Source organism: Canis lupus, chromosome 29, assembly GCF_048164855.1.
Source record: "Canis lupus baileyi chromosome 29, mCanLup2.hap1, whole genome shotgun sequence".
Lineage (NCBI taxonomy): Eukaryota > Metazoa > Chordata > Mammalia > Carnivora > Canidae > Canis > Canis lupus.
Window position 1 is genome coordinate 25,584,443 of NC_132866.1, and position 20,537 is coordinate 25,604,979.

The 20,537-nt window shown below is 37.6% G+C and overlaps 2 protein-coding genes across 4 annotated transcripts in view; both read left to right on the plus strand.

The window, feature by feature from the left end:
• Positions 1-17,780, plus strand: part of PCGF6 (polycomb group ring finger 6) — a 35,510-nt gene extending 17,730 nt beyond the window's left edge. The window contains exons 9-10 of one of the 3 annotated variants that reach the window (XM_072805471.1): positions 6,458-6,540; positions 16,559-17,780. In XM_072805471.1, the coding sequence (XP_072661572.1) occupies positions 6,458-6,502 (45 nt within the window). In that variant the 3' untranslated portion in view covers positions 6,503-6,540; positions 16,559-17,780. Of the gene's footprint in view, positions 1-6,453; positions 6,541-16,558 lie in introns of all 3 variants that reach the window. The other 2 variants (XM_072805469.1, XM_072805470.1) reach the window with 2 other exon arrangements.
• Positions 11,129-11,690, plus strand: LOC140620935 (complex III assembly factor LYRM7-like). The gene is made up of 2 exons (XM_072805475.1): positions 11,129-11,236; positions 11,466-11,690. The coding sequence occupies exons 1-2, from the start codon at positions 11,177-11,179 to the stop codon at positions 11,673-11,675; spliced, it is 270 nt and encodes an 89-aa protein (XP_072661576.1). The 5' UTR covers positions 11,129-11,176; the 3' UTR covers positions 11,676-11,690.
• Positions 17,781-20,537: the final 2,757 nt, after the last annotated feature.

The following is a 20,537-nucleotide window of genomic DNA, read 5'->3' on the forward strand; positions in this document are numbered from 1 at the left end:
ACACAGTGATTCCAGCCCCACTTTTTTTTTTTTTAAGATTTTATTTGAGAGAGAGAGAGAGCTCAAGTACAAGCAGGGGAAACAGCAGAGGAGAGGGAGAAGCAGGCTCCCCACTGAGCAGGGAGCCCTACATGGGGCTCCATCCCAGGACCCTGAAATCATGACCTGAGCTGAAGGCAGACACTTAACTGACTAAACCATGGTGCCCCTCCAGCCCCATTTTAATCACGTTTGACTTACTCTCTGCTTCTTGCTGCCACTGATTATCACCTGTGTCAGAGAAGAGCTGATAAATAAACAAAATCTTAAAAAAAAAAAAAGCCTCAGTTCCCCCTCTTTGATAGTAATGTAACAGATTATTTATTACCCATCCACCTCTTTTCAGAGGACATCTTTGCATTTATAACAAGTTACCTCCAAGAAACCTAGGAAAGTAAAATAGCTATCTAATATAAGCCCTATTTATTTTTTGAGCATTAGAAAAGATCTCCCATTCTAGCTATATAATTTGTTCTTGTTGTAAGGTGGAAACTCAAACCTCATGTACTGTTGAACATAACAGAATGTGCACCAGTGAAAATGCACATCTGTATGGTTTTGCTTTTTCATTCCATAAATTTTAAGTGGGGTTTTATTATTCTCCATCACTAGTAAAATTTCATAAAATAATTTTATAACACCTATTTACTATTAAGTAACTGATATTTTATTTTTTAAAGATTTTATTTATTCATGAGAGACACAGGCAGAGGGAGAAGCAGGCTCCATGTAGGGAGCCCGATGCAGGACTCTATCCCGAGACCCCAGAATCACGCCCTGGGCCGAGGGCAGGCGCTTAACCGCTGAGCCACCCAGGAATTTCGCTAACTGATATTTTAAAGTTGGCTGAAATTTTGGTAGTGTTTTTAGTACTTGTATTTGTGGATACTAAATATATATCTAATCCAGGGAACAGTGACTACTCTTAACTGAGTTTGGCAATGCTGGCTATATCTCATGGCAACTAAAAGCTGGAATGATTTATCTGTCACCTTGTAGCCATAGTTTACCTGAGGTTACTCCTAGTCTTTTGGTTACAAATCGGTAGCTGCTTAGAGACCTCTGGACAAAGAATTGTGAGTGATCCCATAATCTGTTTCTAAAAATAGAAGTCAGAAGACTTGTACCTGATTATATAGAAGAACTAAGAAGTGCCACCCAATAGGATTTTCTTAGGATATAGTTCTGTGGCTAGGTACTGATCAAAACACATTTATAAGTTTTACATTGGTGTTTTAAGAAAGGTAGTAGTTGCAGGGCACCTGGGTGGATCAGTTGGTTAAGCATCAGACTCTTGATTTTAGCTCAAGTCATCATCTCAGGGTTGTGGATCAAGCCCTGCGCTGTGCTTGAGCCCACACAATGGGCATGGAGCCTGCTTAAGATTCTCTCCAGGATGAGAGGGAGACTCTGCCTATATCTCTGCCTCTCTCTGTGTATCTCTCATGAATAAATAAACAAAATCTTAAAAAAAAAAAAAAAAAAGACTTCAAGGCTTTTAGCATTTAAGAATAAAATTACATAAAATCTGTTTTAACATTTAATTTTCTCTGTCAGCTCTTGGCTCTCTAGGTAAATATTTCTTTCCTATTCAGGTAATATATAGCTGGTAACACTCATAAATTACTGTTTCAACAACACGTTGAAATAGTGAAACAGAGGATTATCAAATATGCAGATATTGTGACTAAAATTGTTTAGACCTTCTAAATCCAAAAGAGAATAAACAACAGTTAACTTCTAACATGAGCAGAACATTGAGCTAGTTAACCACTAATCAAAATAAAATGGGCGAACCCAGTCACTTGAGCCTGCTATGCCAACCTTTTTTTTTTTTTTTTAAGATTTTATTTATTTATTTCTGAGAATATACAGAGGAGAGAGAGAAGCAGGCACCATGCAAAGAGCCTGATGTGGAACTCGATCCCGGGTCTCCAGGATCAGGCCCTGGGCCGAAGGCGGTGCTAAACCGCTGAGCCACCTGGGTTGCCCGCCGACCTTCTTTAAACTAGTTATTCTCAAGTAGGAAATGTGTGCTTTGTCTACAGATACGTGACCTTCATTTATGGTTATTTACTAGCAGGAATGAATGATTACTACGGGACTGTTAAATGATAAACTAGCTTTAAAGTTATTTGTGACAGGATGCCTGGGTGGCTCAGCGATTTAGTGCCTGCCTTCAGCCCAGGGCGTGATCCTGGAGACCCGGGATCGAGTTCCACATCAGGCTCCTTGCATGGTGCCTGCTTCTCTCTCTGCCTGTCTCTGCCTCTCTTTCTCTCTCTCTCTTCTCTTATTAATAGAATAATTAATTCTATTTTAAAAAGATAGGTTATTTTTATTATTTATTTAGTATATGACTTTAACCTTACTATAAAATTGTTTCTAAGTCAATTTTTTTTTAATTTTTATTTATTTATGATAGTCACACAGAGAGAGAGAGAGAGGCGCAGAGACATAGGCAGAGGGAGAAGCAGGCTCCATGCACCAGGAGCCCGATATGGGATTCGATCCCGGGTCTCCAGGATCGCGCCCTGGGCCAAAGGCAGGCGCCAAACCTCTGCGCCACCCAGGGATCCCCTAAATCAATTTTTAAACAGACTCTAATGTATCATAAGGCTTGACCCTACCATTTACTTATTACCTATTGATATTAAATTGAGGATCTATATCCTTGGACTTAAGAGTACAGAGAAAGGGACACCTGGGTGGCTCAGCCATTAAACGTCTCTGCCTTCAGCTCAGGGCATGACCCTGGAGTCCCGGGATCGAGTCCCACATCGGGCTCCCTGCTAGGAGCCTGCTTTTCCCTCTACCTATGTCTTTGCCTATTTCTCTGTGTCTCTCATGAATAAATAAAATCTTTAAAAAGAAAAGATTTTAAAGAAATCTTTAACGATCTTTTAAAATCGTTAAAAAGAAAAGAAAAAGATACAAAGATGAGACAGAAAATTCATGCCACCCAGGGATTCAGTTGTGTGGAAAAGATACACAAGAAAACAACTGAATGACAATAGGATATGGTGAGTACAAGAAGAGCACAAGGGTAAATGATTTAAATCTGGAGGAGCCAATGAACAGACTTGAAGAGTAGATAGGAATTGCCAAAGAAAAAATAACTTTCTATCAAAGAAAAGAATATGTATGAACAAATGTGGTACTAGCTCATTCAATGAAATATCCTATCTTGGAATCTAGTGTGATTTTGCTTGTAAAAAATAAAATAAAATAAAATGATACAGGTTTTTCTTGCCTTAAGACTATCCTCATATTCTGACTTCTTTCTTTCTTTCTTTCTTTCTTTCTTTCTTTCTTTCTTTCTTTCTTTTCTTTCTTTTCTTTCTTTTCTTTCTTTTCTTTCTTTTCCTTCTTTTCCTTCTTTTCCTTCTTTTCCTTCTTTTCCTTCTTTCTTTCCTTCTTTCTTTCCTTCTTTCTTTCCTTCTTTCTTTCCTTCTTTCCTTTTCTTCTTTCCTTCTTTTCTTCTTTTCTTCTTTTCTTTTTAATATTTTATTTATTTATTCATGAGAGACACAGAGAGAGAGGCAGAGACATAGGCAGAGGGAGAAGCAGGCTCCATTCAGGGAGCCTGATGTGGGACTCGATCCCAGGACTCCAGAATCATGCCCTGGGCTAAAGGCAGACGCTAAACCACTGAGCCACCCAGGGATCCCCTCACATTCTGATTTCTGCTCTGAGATCAAGAAATATTATAGTTGTCCTTTCTATCTGAAACTTGATACTCCAGAGGGTAGAAAGATTATACAGAAAAAAGTTAATAAAGCTGACTTGAGGTTGCTGTCTTTAGAAGGGCCTGCTCACAAGGTTAGCCCTTGCCTAGCATCTAGGAACTTGGGTTGCAAAAAGTTTCCTACAATAATAGGAAAATAGGGAATAGTTCCCTAACCGATAAGGGTGTTAATACTATGCCTAGACTATATAAACAGTAGGTCTGTGCTAAATACCAGCTTTCCTTCTGGGAGTTTGGAATTTAGTAGTTGCTAGGCAGAGAATGCCAACATGAACAGCCCTCAGTAAAAATCTACTCTGATCTTCAAATGGGCTTCCCTGGATAGAAACATTGTACAAGTTGGCTGCATTTCCAGTGCTAGGAAAAGGAGTACTGTGGGTGTGTCTTTTCCTGATTTGAGGAGAGTATGTGTGCATAGGAAGCTAGTGCGTGGACTTGTCCAGATTCCATCTACGTCTTTTTCCCTTACTGATCTGGCCATGTGTCCTTGCTGTGTTTTGTGAGTCCATCTAGCAAACTACCAAATATGTGGGTTATGTTTGTGGAAACTTCAGATGTGACTCTGTTTGAATGTGATGATTCATGAAATATTTGTAATCATGTGACTTTTAAAAATGAGTATGTAAAATTGAAAGCAATTTAAATGTTTATTAAGGGGATGGGGACATAAATTATGATATATTCATAAAATGGAACACTATAGCTATTAGACCTGTGTACTTCAAAGATGTCCATGGTATATTAAGGTTTTTTTTTGTTTTTTAAATAACTTGTAGAACAATTTATGTGGTATAATCCCATTTAAAAACAAAACAAAACCAAAAAACCCACATGCACACATAGCATTTAGGGCCATATACATCAAAATGTTAGTAACTGGCCACCTTCTGGGGGTTAAGATTAAGTTGAAAAATGTAGTAACCAAACCATAAATGTATACTATGTGGTGAAGTTCAGGAAGAGTGATGGCCCTTGGATTGCTGAATATTAAATCAAAATGTAGTGATAGTTTCCTAATTCTTTAATTTTTCATGGATCTAAATTCTTTGCACAAGGTACGCTACCATTGCTTTTAAGCCATTTTGCAAACAAGTATTGCTCTGCCAATTTTGAAACTAGCAAGTGTGAAACACAAAAGGTGGTACTAATCAGAGTTTATGCATTATGAGATAGCGTGGGTGTTGACAAATTATGACCTATGGGCCAAATCTAGCTTACCATCTGTTTTTATAAATAAAATTTCAGTGGAACACAGCCATACTAAAGCTGTTTTCATGCGGTAGTGGCAGATTGAGTAGATATGACAGAGATCCAGAAGCCATCCTTACTGTCTAACATTTTATGGGAAAGGTTTGCCAACCCCTGACATGTACTTAGGCTTTGGAGAAAGATAGTCGTGGAGACAGACCTGGGTTTAGATCTGGACTTTGGTAGTTACTAGCTTTGTGACCTTAGGAAAGTTAAATGTTTTAACCTTTTAGTATTCCTTTCTGTAAAATGGGAATTATAATACCTAGCTCACAAGAATGTGAAGATTAGATGAGATCCCATATGTTGAATACGTAGTATAACATATGGTGGACATAGTAGCTTCTCAGTGAAATGCAACTGCTTTCACTATTCTTCCCCATCCATGCCTATGGTTTTAGGGAGATTAACATGTTGGCAGTGTGTTGGGTTTTTAGAGTAAACAGAATTTGAAAGTAGGAAATGTGGTTAGGAGGTGGTGTGGTTTCTGCTTTAAGCCTAAGGGCAGCAGCTGAAAGGATGATATGAACTCTAAGGGGTATTATAAGAAAAGAAACCATAGGAGTTGGTAACTTTGCATGTAAGAAGAAAGGGAAAGGAGAAATACAAGAGTCAGAAGTGATATTCTATTCTGGGTTAGAGAACAAGAAGAAATGTCATGTTATAAACTAAACAAGGACATAGGAGATGTAGCCAATGAAGGGATCTATATTAATATTAATAAGACATCAAGGACTTGACCCCATTTTAAGGCAATGGGAAAGGAGCACCCATTGCAAGACAAAGATTGAAGATTTGCATTCCTGTCTTAGCAAGTAGGTATACTGGAATCTGACTACCATATAGTATATAACTTGTTATATACATTGTATACGTCATTATTTCTAGAGCATCCCGCTGTAAAAGTAGATATATTTTAGAGCTTTGAGGTTACTAAAGATACTTAAGATCTTAAGATGTTGCATCCATAAAACAGTTCCCTTAGTGTGTACTTTATGTCAGGGTTAGGCTCTGCATTGTTGGAAAATGAGATGTTCCTTATAAGAGAATTATCCAAATAACTAAAGAATGGCTTTTTAAGTATTATATACCCTTTTAATCATTTTATCATGGAACTTAAAAAAACTGTACCTTGATGCTGAATATATCAAGTGTGACTTTACTTGTTCTCAGAGATTCAAGGAAGTCATTTTGAGTATCTGCTGTACTATGCTATTGTCCTTCAATGTCTCCTAATGCTCCTTCCATTTTGCTTTATTTTTGTAGCAAGTTTCTAAAATCTGTCTTGAGGGTGTTTTATCATTCTAACATAAAATAGCAAAATCTAGTCTGGGAGTAATTATGTTGGGTTTTTCCTTAATTTTTTCATATGATTTTTTGAAGCAGGAAAGCAATTTGATACTCTTACTTGCCCATAGGTAGATATCATCTGTGGTGATCACTTGTTGGAGCAGTATCAAACTCTAAGGGAAATCCGTCGTGCAATCGGTGATGCAGCAATGCAGGTTGGTCTTAGACTTTATCATGCTTATGCCTAACAGGAAAGTTATTTAATGAAAGAAATGTTATTAGCCGTACTTGTCCTGTAAATAGTAAAGGTAGTATTTATTGGATGCTTACTGTGTGTCAGGCACTTTTTAAAATGGTTTATGTGGTAGCTCTTTTATTCCTCATATTTCTGTGTTTTCTATGGACATATTTTTACTTCTCATTGGTGTACATCTAGGAGTGGAATCACTGGGTCATATGGTAATTAGGTGTTTAACATTTTGAGGAACTGTTAAGACTGTTTCTGTTTCCAAAGCAACTTCACCATTTTATAATCCCTCCAGCAGTGTATATGGGTTCCAGTTTCCCTAGATCCTTGCCAACACTTGCTATCTATTTTTTTTTTATTACAGCCATCCTATCAGGTGTGCAGTGGTCTCCTTGTGGTTTTGATTCCTTTTTTTTTTTTTTTTTTTAATATTTATTTATTCATGAGAGACAGACAGAGTCAGAGGGAGAGGAAGAAGCAGGTTCCATGCAGGGAACCCAATGTGGGGCTTGATCCCGGGACTGCAGGATCGTGCCCTGAGCTGAAGGCAGATGCTCAACCACTGAGCCACCCAGGTGTCCCGCGTGGTTTTGATTTCATTTACCTGATGACTAGTCATGCTGAGGATCTTTTCCTGTATTATTGGCCATTTGTTTATCTTCTTTGGAAAAATTTCTTTTTTTTTTTTTTTTTTTTGAAAAATTTCTATTTAGATCCTTGGCCCATTTTTAAAAATTGGGGGTTTTGTCTTTTAGTATTGAGTTGTAAGAATTCTTCATATATCCTAAATTCTAGTCCACCACTATCAGGTATACAATTTGTAAAAAAATTTCCCCTATTCAGTGGGTTGTCTTTTCATTTCCTTTGTGCTGACCTTTCAAACACAAAAGTTTTTAATTATAATGAAGTCCATTTTATCTGTTTTGCCTTTTGTTCCTTCCGTGTTTGGTGTCCCATCTAAGAAACCATTGCCTAATCCAAGATCATAAATATTTACACCTATATTTAACATATGTTAATTTTACTTATTCTAGGATGTCATGTAAGTGGAATCATAGAACATGTACTCTTTTGTGTCTGGCATCTTTCAGCATACATTTTGAAACTTATCCATGTAGTTGCATGTAGCAACTTTTATGCTTTTTATTGCTGCGTAATATTTCTTTGTATAACATGCCATATTTTATCATTTTCCTATTCATAGATATATGGGATATTTCCAGTTTTTGGCTAATACAAATAAAGCAGCTATAAACAGTCCTATACAAGTAAATTTTTTTCTCCCTCTTCCTAGTCGTCTTTTTAAACCAGTTTTTTGAGAACATATGCTTTCGCTTATTTTGGACAAATAACTAGGAGTGGAATTGTCGCATCATGGGAAAGATGTATATTTTGTTTGATAGGAAACAAACAATTGGTACATTTTGATGTGATTTTTGTGATTGTGCTTTACCACCAACCTATAAAGAACTATTGCTGAAATTTCTGCAGCCTTAATGGACTGGTCTATTGTGGATAATTTTATTTATTTATTTTTGCTTGGTTTTCTTTTTACTAATTTGCTACAAGTTTCCTTGCACCCACCACTCAGATTTAATGAGTGTTAACACTTTGGTTTTTCAGACAGAAAGATAATAAATTTTTCTTTTTTTTTTTTTTTTTTAAGATTTTACTTATTTATTTACTTACTTAGAGTGTACAAGAGCAGGGCAAGGGAGAGAGGGCATCCCAAGCAGACTCTGTGCTGGCACAGAGCCTGATGCAGGGCTCGATCTTAAGACCCTGAAATCATGACCTGAGCTGAAATCAAGAGTCAGACACTTAACCAACTGAGCAACCCAGAGACTTCCAAAATTCTTGTTATTTTCAAAAGAGATTTGAAACAAACAAGGTAAAGTGTCAATACTCAACAAACTTGAGTACTAGTTACAAAGGTATTATATTAATCTTTGTACTTTGGAAAATTTTTAAACCTTCAGAAAAATCATAGGATTAGTACAGTGAACATCCATCTATGCTTTACCTGGATTCACCAGTTTTAAAAGTTAGGATTCTGTTTGGGAGACAGAATCAATATGAATGTTGGGGAATAAGGGATTATAGACGTTGTAGGGGCTGGTGAAGAGCAGTGTGGAAAGATACTGCCTGTGGACTAGTAGTCATTGTAAATCAACAGGGCAGCAATTGCAAGAAAAGATAGATATAAAGTGTAGAATAGTGAAAATAAACTGGGACCTATAAGGAGAAAGTGGAATGTGTGTCTCATCATTTCCGTATTCAGTGACATGGGTGATCTGTAGACAAAGCTGGTGATCTTTGGCCCAAAACTTAGGCTTAGGGTGGAGCTCTTTTGGGAGCAAGAGGAGTTAGTTGCAGGCCTGGCTGCTGCCCTATACCAACAACGTGAGCCAGCATACCAGCAACAATGTGTATAAACTAGCTGGGCATCTGGCCCCTGTAATAACCTGAGTTAACAGTTATTAGCAGAATGGCTTCTGCTTCCTTCCACTTTGCAAATCTTATTGGCTAACTCAAAGGGAAGGGAATTCTGGGAAATATAGTTCCAGTTTGACTAAGCTGACCTACCAAAATATAAAAGAACTGACTAAAATGAAAAAGACTCACAGAATAAGTGTTGGTGTGGATGTGGAATGACTAGAATTTATATACATTGGTAGTGGGAACTGATCTAATCACTTTGGAGTTCTGCTGGTAGTATCTACTAAAGCCATGTATATATACACTCTACTCCCTCAGCAATTCCACTCCTGAGTATAAATCTAGGAGAAATGAATATGATGTCCACCACAAGATATGTACAACATACAGTAGCTTTAGGGACACCTGGGTCGCTCAGTGGTTGAGCATCTGCCTTCCGCCCAGGGCGTGATCCTGGTGTCCTGGGATTGAGTCCCACATTGGGCTCCCTGCATGGAGCCTGCTTCTCCCTCTGGCTATGTCTCTCCCTCTCACTGTCTCTCATTAATAAATAAACAAAATCTTAAAAATATATATATATATAGTAGCTTTATTCATGATAGTCACAAACTAGAAGCAACCCAAATGTCCAAAAAAGGATGAGTAAAAAATTGTGGCATATACATACAATTAAGTACAACTACCATATACAGCAACATGGACTAATCGCACAGGCATAATATTGAGCGAAAGAAATGGGACCCAAAAGAATATAGTTGATAATCATTATTCATAGATTCCATATTTGTAGATTTGCTTACTGATTAATGTTTTGTTGTAACCTCCAAATTAATACTAATAGCCATCTCATGGCCATTCAGTTTTTCATGACTTTTTAAAATGATATTTGGATTTTTTAAAGAAATCACAAGTTTTGTAATTTTGCAAATAAAACTTACATGTAATTCAGTATTGGAAAGATGCTACAAGGCTGATTGTTCTTTATTGTGATATTACAGGTTATATTATCCTTCAGTTATATAGGTACACTATAGTTGTGATAACAGTTTGTCAGAGTAGTAAAAGTAATCAGCAATACAATGATTAGGGACCTTTTTTTTTTTTTAAATGACTGTCATTATTAACTTGGATTTTGTGTGTGATTTACAAGGAGGAAAGAGGACTTAGTCACTTACTGTTTCTTTGAAAATGTAACTGGCTTTTCCTTGAGCAACAGTTTTCTTTATTTCCAAAAAGAACACAAAGATACATGAAATGTAATTATTTTTGCAATATAGCCAGCTTAGTGATGAATGCAATGGTGTTAGGACTTGGGGGGGAATGTCTGGGTGGCTCAGCAGTTGGGCGGCTGCCTTAGGCTCAGGTCATGATCCCAAGATCCGGGTTCGAGTCCCATATCGGGCTCCTGTGGGGAGCCTGCTTCTCCCTCTTCCTGTGTCTTTTCCTCTTTCTCTGTGTCTCAAATGAATAACTAAATGTTTTTGGGTTTTTTGGGGTTTTTTTTTGTTTTTTAAAAGAAGAAGAACTTGGGAAAAAAGTCTTGAAGATATTTGGGTTGGAAAGTGTAAAGAAAAAGGGAAATCCCTTGATCAGCCTGCCAGGCTAATTGAGGAGTAACACATATATCATGTGGAATTGCTTGGAGCTCAGAAAAAGACAATATTACTAATAAACATTTCTTGAGCCCTTAATACTGCTAAACATGCAAAAGGATATGTGTTAACCTCTTTTTTTTTTTTTTTTTTAAGATCTTAAGTAATTTCTAGGTCCAATGTGGGGCTCAAACTGACCACCCCGAGATCAAGAGTCATATGCTCCACTGACTGAGCCAGCCAAGTGCCCCAAAACATGTGTTATCTTGTTTAAGCCTCACAACAACCTTAAGAGATAATAATTGTTACCTCCTTTTTTTCTTTTTATTTTTTTAAGATTTATTTGTATTTTAGAGAGAGAGTATGAGCATGTGCAAGTGAAGGGCAAGGGGCAGAGGGAGAGAGAGAGAAGCAGACTCCCTGCTGAGCCTGGAGCCTGACATGGCTCGATCCCATGACCCAAGCAGAAACCAAGGACCAGACACTCAAGCAGCTGAACCACCCAGACGCCTCTCCTATTTTCTGTTTTAAAATACTATTTTGAGAGAGGTGGCCGCCACGGTGAGGAGAGCCATGGGTCAGGCGGCCAAGGTTTTACAGCTCTTTAAAACATTACACAGGACCAGACAACAGGTTTTTATTTTATTTTTTTAATTTTTTTAAATTTTTTTTATTTTTTTAAATTTTTTATTTATTTTATGATAGTCACACAGAGAAAGAGAGAGAGAGCAGAGACACAGGCAGAGGGAGAAGCAGGCTCCATGCATCAGGAGCCCGATGTGGGATTCGATCCCAGGTCTCCAGGATCGCGCCCTGGGTCAAAGGCAGGTGCCAAACCGCTGCGCCACCCAGGGATCCCCAGGTTTTTAAAAATGATACCAGAGCATTAGAAGCAGCCAGAATAAAGATAAATGAAGAATTCAAAAGTAATAAAAGTGAAACTTCTCCCAAGAAAATAGAAGAGCTAATAAAAATAGGTTCCGATGTTGAATTGTTACTCAGAACATCTGTTATACAAGGTATTCACACAGACCACAATACACTAAGGACACCTGGGTGGCTCAGCGTTTGAGCATCTGCCTTTGGCTCGGGTCATGAATCCAGGGTCCTGGGGTTGAGTCCCACATCAGGCTCTCTGCATGGAGCCTGCTTCTCCTCCCTCTTCCTATGTCTCTGCCTCTCTCTGTCTCATGAATAAATAAATAAAATCTTTAAAAAAAATAAAATAAAATATTATTTTGAGATAACTTAAGGCTTAGAGAAAAATTACAAAAGTAGTACTAAAAGTTCTTATGTAGATACCATTCAGTATCCTTTAATATTAACACCTTGCCTTTAATATTAACACCTTGCATGACCATGGTACATTCACCAAAACTTAAGAAATTAACATTGTTGCAATACTATTAATGAAACTGCAGACAATGAGTTTTGCTAGTTTTCCCACTATTCTTTCTCTGTCCTACCTTACACATCCTATTTGTCGTGTCTCCTTGTCTTCTCCCAGTTTTTCAGTCCTTCCTTGTTTTCATGACTTTGATACTTTTAAAGAGTATTGGTCAGTTATTTTATAAACCGTCCCTCATTTGGGTTTGTCAGATGTTTTCTGATTACTAGATTGAGCATTTTTAGCAAGAATGCCATACAAGTGATAATGCCCTTCTCAAAGTATCATCAGAAGATATTTACTACTGATAGGTCTTTTTCTTTATAATTAATAATATTTTGGGAGATACCTTGAAACTATGCAGATAGCCTGTTTCTCCTTAAACGTTGCCCTCTATTCTAACATCCATTAGTGGATCTTATAGTTTAGAAAACTGACATGCAGAGGTTAAGTAACTTGTCCAGTGTCACTTGGCTGTATAGTGGTAGATGCAAGATTCAACTGTAGAAAAAAATTGAACTTAAAGTTCAGCCTTTTGGAGTGCTTGGGTGGCCCAATCGGTTAACCATCTGCTTTTGGCTCGATCATGATCCCCATGTGAGGGTATCTAAAGATGTTATTTACATTGAGAGAGAGAGTGCACACATAAGCAAGGGGAAAGGGCAGAGGGAGAGGGAGAAGCAGACTCCCCACTGAGCAGGGAGCCTGATGCCAAGCTTGATCCCAGGACCTCTGGACCATGACCCAAACCAAAGGCAGATGCCTAACTGACTGAGCCACCCAGATGACCCTTTAGTTAAAATTAAGCTTGCTTGATTAGAAATATAAGAAACTAGTAGTAAAATCCCAAAGTCATTGAAGTAGGTAGAAAATATTACTTCAAAAAATATTTACAGAGCACTATTCTAGACATGTAGTGAGTGAGATTCAAAGATGAGCAAGTCCCTAAACTTAAATAATCTAATGGTACATTTAAAGTTAAAGGCCTCAGTGACAAACAATATAAGTTTCACGGAGTCTTGGGACCTCTTAGCTAAATGAATGGTAATACCTCCTCAGTGGGAAAGCTAGGATATGGGACTTGAGGGAGAGAATGGTAGGAACTGAGATCTGGGCAGTTGGAATAAAACCATGTATGATTTTATAGGCCATAGTATGGACTTCGGATTTTAATTGAGTAAGATAGGAAATGATTGATTGGAGAGATTTAACCCGAGGACAGAAGTGACCTACTCTAACTTATGTTTTATTTATTTTTTTAATAATTAAAAAAATATTTTATTTACATATTTGAGAAAGATAGCAAGAGAGAGTATGAGCAGAGGAAGAGGGAGAAGTAGACTCTTTGCTGAGCAGGGAGCCTGATGCAGGCAGGGCTCAATCCTGGGGCTCCAGGATCATGACCTGAGCCAAAGGCAGACACTTAATTGACTGAACCACCCAGGCGTCCCTTTTTAAAATTATTTTATTTTATTGTTTTTATTTATTTTTATTTTTTTATTTGAGAGAGACAAGAGCACAAGAAAGAGAGAAAGAGATCACAAGCAGGGGGAGGGATAGAGGGAGAAGTAGACTCCCCACTGAGCAGGGAACCCAATGTGGGACTTGATCCCAGGACCCCAGGATCACCACCTGAGCCAAAGGCAGACACTTAACAGACCGAGCCACCCAGGGTGCCCTGACTTAGTTAGTTATGATATTATTTATTTACTCATGAGAGAGACACAGACAGAGAAGCAGAGACACAGGTAGAGGGAGAAGCAGGCTCCATGCAGGGAGCCCAATGTGGGACTCGGTCATGAGACTCCAGAATCACCCCCTGAGCCGAAGGCAGACGCTCAACCACTGAACTACCCAGGCGTCCCCTTGACTTAGGTTTTATTTACTTACTTACTTACTTATTTATTTATTTATTTTTTGGACTTAGGTTTTAGAAGACCCATTCTGGTTGGATAGTTTAAGAAGACCAGGGATAGAAACATCTAAATATAAAATATAAATAACGCAGCCCCAGTGGCTCAGCGGTTTAGCGCCTCCTTCAGCCCAGGGCCTGATCCTGGAGACCCAGGATCGAGTCCTACGTCGGGCTCCCTGCATGGAGCCTGCTTCTCCCTCTGCCTGTGTCTCTGCCTCTCCCTCTCTCCCTCTTTCTCTCTCGCTTTCTCTCTGTCTCTCATGAATAAATGATAAATAAAATCTTTTAAAAAATAAAATATAAATAACATTTGTATCTATGTATATAGAATGTAAATATAATGGACATTTAGATATAATTATTTCATAAATGTTATTTTATACATGAATGTATACATAAACTTGTTTTGAAGTCTTAAAACAGTTTTTTTTTAATTTATTTTTTATTGGGTTCAATTTACCAACATACGGAATAACCCCCAGTGCCCGTCATCCATTCACTCCCACCCCCCCGCCCTTCTCCCCTTCTACCACCCCTAGTTCGTTTCCCAGAGTTAGCAGTCTTTACGTTCTGTCTCCCTTTCTGATATTTCCCACACATTTCTTCTCCCTTCCCTTATATTCCCTTTCACTATTATTTATATTCCCCAAATGAATGAGAACATATGTCTGTCCTTCTCCAACTGACTTACTTCACTCAGCTTAAAACACTTTATAAGCAACACTTTCAGCTTAATATCTCAGCAAAAAATATATATATATTAAAAAAAAGAAAAATCTCAGCATGGGGGATCCCTGGGTGGCTCAGCGGTTTGGCGCCTGCCTTCGGCCCAGGGTGTGATTCTGGAGACCCGGGATCGAGTCCCACATCGGGCTCCCTGCATGGAGCCTGCTTCTCCCTCTGCCTGTGTCTCTGCCTCTCTCTCTCTTTCTATGTCTATCATAAATAAATAAATAAATCTTTAAAAAAAATATATATATATATATCAGCATGTATATTGTTTCCCAAAATGTTTTCATTTCTGAAACATAACCATATGCAAAAAAATTAACATTTTATAAAATGTAATTTGTGTCCTTGTAAGAATGTTAATAGAATCTATTTGTGTTGTAATACAAATTTATTTACTTTGATTAGGCTAATTAGTCTATAATCTGGTGGTCCATGGGCCAAATGTGGTATGAGATTATGTTTTATTTGGTTTATTCTGTGTTTTAAATATTTTTGAGTTGAATTCCTTTAGCTAGACATCTGGTGTCTCATTTCCCAGTGGTCTCAACATTCCCTACGGATTCACATACCTAACTTACATATTCATCTAGTTACTTTCCTGGCCCTTGTGGGCATTTGAATTTGTGAACCCTTTCTAGAATTCTGGTGAGTTTTCGCTGGAATTGCCAGGAATAGAATCCAGATTGCAATGAGTTGTGTAGTGAATGAGAAATGAGGAAGTAGAGCCATGCAAGAGCTTAACAGAGAAGAAAGAGAGAGAGTAATAGAATGTGATTGCAAGACATGCATGCCACCATTCCCTCTTATGTGTTGCTCAAAGTTAGCCCATTGCTCATGGCACACTTCCCCAATGACTCTTAGTTTTTAGCTAATTTTCTAGTTCTCAGTAAATTAAAAATAGCACTTAAAAATGTGGATTGTGGGACAGCTGAGTGGCTCCACGGTTGAGCATTCAGCTCAGGGCGTGATCCTGGAGTCCTAGGATTGAATCTCACATCTTCTCCCTCTCCCTATGTCTCTGCCTCTCTTTGTGTGTCTCTCGTGAATAAATAAATAAAATCTTTTTAAAAATAAAATTAAAAGGTGGATTGTTACCTGTATATAGACTTGGTGAGAACACAAAGGATTAAGATCTGATACTAAAAGGGGAGACAGAAACCAAAAAAGCAGATGAATAGATTCAGAAACATAGTGTCTGAAGTCATTTCCTATACGGTTAAGTTACCTAGTAACTGAAGACCTTACTGAGTTATAGAACAGTTTAGTCACTGTTCATAATGATGCCTGAGTATCAAAGAAAAGTTCAAGGGATGCCTGGCTGGCTTAGTCAGTAGAGTATGTGACTCTCACTCTCAGGATCTTGAGTTCAAGCCCCATGTTGGGTGTGGAAGCCTACTTAAAACAATAGTAAAAGAAAGGTTAAATTGTGTTGTGAACACTTGTTAAGACAGTTAAATTGTATGATACATTAAACAGGTAAGAGTTGCAACGTTTTCTTAGAATATTAAGCTGCATTTATATGGAAATCAATGTGTCATTTCTTACTGAATTCATGATACTCTATGATAATTGAGTCTTTCTTTAGGGAAGCCCAATACTTAGGTGGTCTATTAAGTAGTCTGTGCAGAAAGAGAGATGTACCTCTCTTAGTTCTTTTCAGAGAACTGTTTAGCCATAAACAACCCTGGCTAGTTATGGAGTTTCAGAAGTACCTGTTGAAAGTCATTAAAAAGGCACATTGACAGAGAATGTTTGGTGATTGGGTGAATATGAATAAGCAAGGTTATTTATCTTGGACTCTTTATTCTCTTTAAATCAAAGAATTTCCCATTAATGCTGGGCTTTGAAAAACCTATCTGACTTAATTGTTCACATAACTGGTTTTCAAATAGTTACAAAACACTTTTTTTTTTCTTCTCAGGATGGTCTGCTGGTCCTTCATTATGGTCTTGTAGTTTCTCCCTTGAAAATTACTTGAAGATTCTAGCAGCATTTGGAGGAGGGAAACAAAATAAGGAGGCTTCTGCAGGATTGCATTTCACCAAAGATTTCCACAAAACATGTAATTGCTACCACTTTGTGCTGTTTGAGGCATAACTTACCTATTTTCAGCACCAAGATTCATAGCATTTATAAGTACAATTTGGAATGATGGAATGCTTCTGCTTTACTAGAGACTATATAAAAAGCATCAATAGCTCAGGGGGAAATTTTCAAAGCATTAAATTTTTAAATTCCTTGTGATTTCAAATACTTTGACATTGATTTTGCTTCCTAACCTTTGACGTAAATCGGTTACTATTTTCTTCTTTGTTGAGCCATATCCCTTTCAGGTTGGTGGTTAGGATTCTGCTCTCTGGAATCATATCAGTTGGGCAGTCATCCTTTTGGAAAAGAAGTATGCTTTTGAACTAAAGATTCAAAGCCAGTCTTTGCTGAATTACAGAGTGTACCTCTCAGACAAAGACCAAAACTATTGACCACTTTTGTATGTTGCCATTGTACTTTGAACTTACATCTTTCATTTACCAGCAATACTACAGAGATGATATTTACTTCTAAAAGGGATGAATTCTCATTTTGTGTGAAGAGCTGTCTCCTGCAGGGTTTATGGCCTATACCATAAGCCTTCACTGTACTAAAGACTTCTTTAAAATATCTTACAACAAGGGGTGCCTCTTTGAAACATTATTTTTATTCTTTGAATGTTAATTTGATTAACATTCATTTTATTTGAACACGTAGTTTGTCAATACCTTGTAATGCCACTGCTTCTGAAAGTAATAAAGAAACTTGAGTACATTTGCAAGTTTACAGAATACTTATTCATTGATTCCTCAGTAAGTCAACTTAATGTCTGTTTTCCCATTATTTTGTCACTGGGATAAAGAATACGGGTGTTTGAGAGTTTACTCACGTGCAAAGATTTCAGTTTTAAATGTTATTTTGCCTAAAATTAGCATTGTGATGCTTTCTAAAAAGATTTTTTATAGACCCTATTTCAGTATAAAATTTCCAACTCTGCATAGAAACAGTTACAAATGAATAAGGTTTGGCAATTGTTTTGTAAAGAATTTGTGAATTGTGTATAAATCTCTTCTAACATTTAATAAAAATTTTTAATAAAAATTTATTTTAACCTATTTTGAAATGTTCATATTTATTGTAGATTGAAACAAAAATAACCAAAATTCTTTAACAGGTATCCAAATTAAAGTTAAAATGCCATCAAATAGATATTTTATGGACATCTTCACTGATTTTACTAGATGCTGTTATTTGACAATGGACAGAATAGCAACTATGGAATTCATTGCCTCTTAAACATTTCTTGCACAAATTGCTTACTTGTCCCATGTTAACCTATCCGTGTCCCGGATCCCCAAGACTACTTTCAGGTTTAGTGTTTCACTAGAAGGGCTCCTTATACTTAAGCTTATAGTTTATTACAGTGAAAGGATACAGATTAAAATCAGAAAAGGGAAAAGCTGTATACCGCAGAGTCTAGGAGAAACCAGGTACAAGCTTTCAGTTGTCTTTTCCTCATATCTTTAATTCTTTCAGCAATGATATGTGACACGTGTAAACTGTTGCCAAACAGGGAAGCTCACCTGACCCTGAGTATCCAGGGTTTTTAATGGGAATCAGTTATGCAGTGTCTATATGATTGACTCAGCCATTGAGAGTCTAGCACCTACCCAGTAATCAAATTGATACAGCATGTCCCAGGGCCCCAGGTATACAAAAATAGGCATTCACCATAAGTCTCATTGTTAGGATAAACTATCTGGTGTGGCCCAAGGTCTCAGGCATACAAAGACAGGATATTCCAAGGGCTCTGTAACCGGAGGAGAATACTTTTTTAAAGTAGAATATTAAATGTAATTACTTGATAAATGCTTCTGCAGTGAACAAAAATAATATATCCCTTATTAGATATTGTGTGGATAAGATTAAATTGAAGGAGTGGTCTACTTCAAGGAACTCACAGCCTATGAGTTACAGGTCTCAATCTTTTTTTTTTTTTAAGATTTTATTTATTTATTTTGACAGAAAGAGAGCACCAGCAGGGAGAGCAGCAGAGAGGGAGAAGCAGACTCCCCTGCTGAGCAGGGAGCTTGATGTGGGGCTGGATGCTGGGCTCAGTCCCAGGATCCTAGGACCATGACCTGAGCTGAAGGGAGATGCTCAACTGACTGAGCCATCTAGGAGCCCCAGTTCTCAGAATCTTAATAAAAAGCAAATGCTGGTAAATACTGTAAGAGTCACAAAAAGCTCTACCCTTTCTTTTTTTGCTCCCTCTGGACTTGACCTCCAAGAATCCCAAAGAACTAAGTTATATAACGTTATATCTATTTGACCTATTGCTACTACCAGGCAATAAACTAAACGAAGAATGCTGATTGATTAGCTTTCAAATTTGTACCCCTAAAATCAGTGTGATCTTGGGCTTCACCAACAGAAATACAGTTTCAGAGCAAGGGAGTTAATACTTCTAATATCCAGAGACACCTGGGTGCTCAGCAGTTTAGCACCTGGCTTCAGCCCAGGGTGTGATCCTAGAGTCCTGGGATCGAGTCCCACACTGGGCTCCCTGCGTGGAGCCTGCTTCTCCCTCTGCCTGGGTCTTTGCCTCTCTCTCTTTGTCTCTCATGAATAAATAAAAGCTTTAAAAATATATACTTCTAATATCCAATTCATATTGTGTCTGGTTCTGGGTAGCATACCCAACTACTGAGAGATGGAAGGGTAATGGGATAGGGAATAGAGAGAAAGAGACCAGAACAAAAACAAGAGATAAGGGTTAAGCAATTGCTTATGGTTAACTTGGAAAAGCAAAAAAGTATGGGTAAGACAATACAAGACAGCTGTCTTCAAATAACCAAAAAGTCAGACTTAGATGTGGGAAAAGCACAAGCAAGAGCAAACAAATGCCAACTTGTTGCCTCGGGTTAGATTGGCTGCCATCACCAGCAGCAGGCATTTAGCTTAGATGAAATAAGGTCAAAGTTTTTCTTCAAATGGAATTTTTACTAGAAACAAAAATACCCAAATATGCATGAATAAGATATATGAAGTATAGATTCCAGAGCCCAACATCAGTAGCTAAAAATAGATTTATTTGGCATAGCTGCAGGTCCCTTTGTTTTTGCCTAAACCCTCTCTAAGGTGATATTAAGTGAAGATGCTCAGAGGGATAGTTTGTTGATTAAGTTGTATTTTGGCAGAAGGTATGCTTGGCAGGTTTCTCAATTCCTCCCTTATTGCCATCTCAAACTTTTCTTTCTAGTATAGGCCAAAGTCGTTTCCTTTGACCTTAGGCTTCACTGAGCTTCCCCTCCGCTTCTACTGCATTGCTCTTCCCTCCTGATTCAGATACACTCTCATCTCATCTCTGACAATTCTTTCTCTGGACTCCAAACTAACACAGATCTTGCACACACACACACATACAATGACTCTCCTACAGTGACTTTGAATTCTTGAAAATGATACCTCTGACCCATTTATTTGCCCTATTTATCTTGCTCAAAGTGTATCCTCTGTGATTCAATCCTAGATGAATATTCTTGTAGAATCACCTTGTAATTGACTTATCAAATGTATGTGTGACTAATTTTAATTTTTTAAATTTTTTTCTTTAAAGTTCTAATAGTTGCAACCTTTGCAATTTTGTCATCTTGGAAACCCTTGGTAATAGAGAAGATTCAAGCAGATGCTGATTCTGAATATGTTTGTTTGTTTGTTTGTTTTGTTTAGTGGACCATGACCAAAAAGAGTAGGTCCTCATTTTTATCCTTTTTTCAGTATCTTCTGCACATGAGTTTGATTATTGGCCTCTCTTCAAAACTGAACTGATGAAATCTAAATTTTATCACCTTTCGAGATTAATAGTCATT

Bases quoted from the DNA above. Each gene is read 5' to 3' on its own strand.
- LOC140620935 (XM_072805475.1), top strand. From the start codon at position 11,177: ATGGGTCAGGCGGCCAAGGTTTTACAGCTCTTTAAAACATTACACAGG. The intron at 11,237-11,465 runs GTTTTTATTTTA...AGGGATCCCCAG, and splicing joins TACACAGGACCAGACAACAG to GTTTTTAAAAATGATACCAG.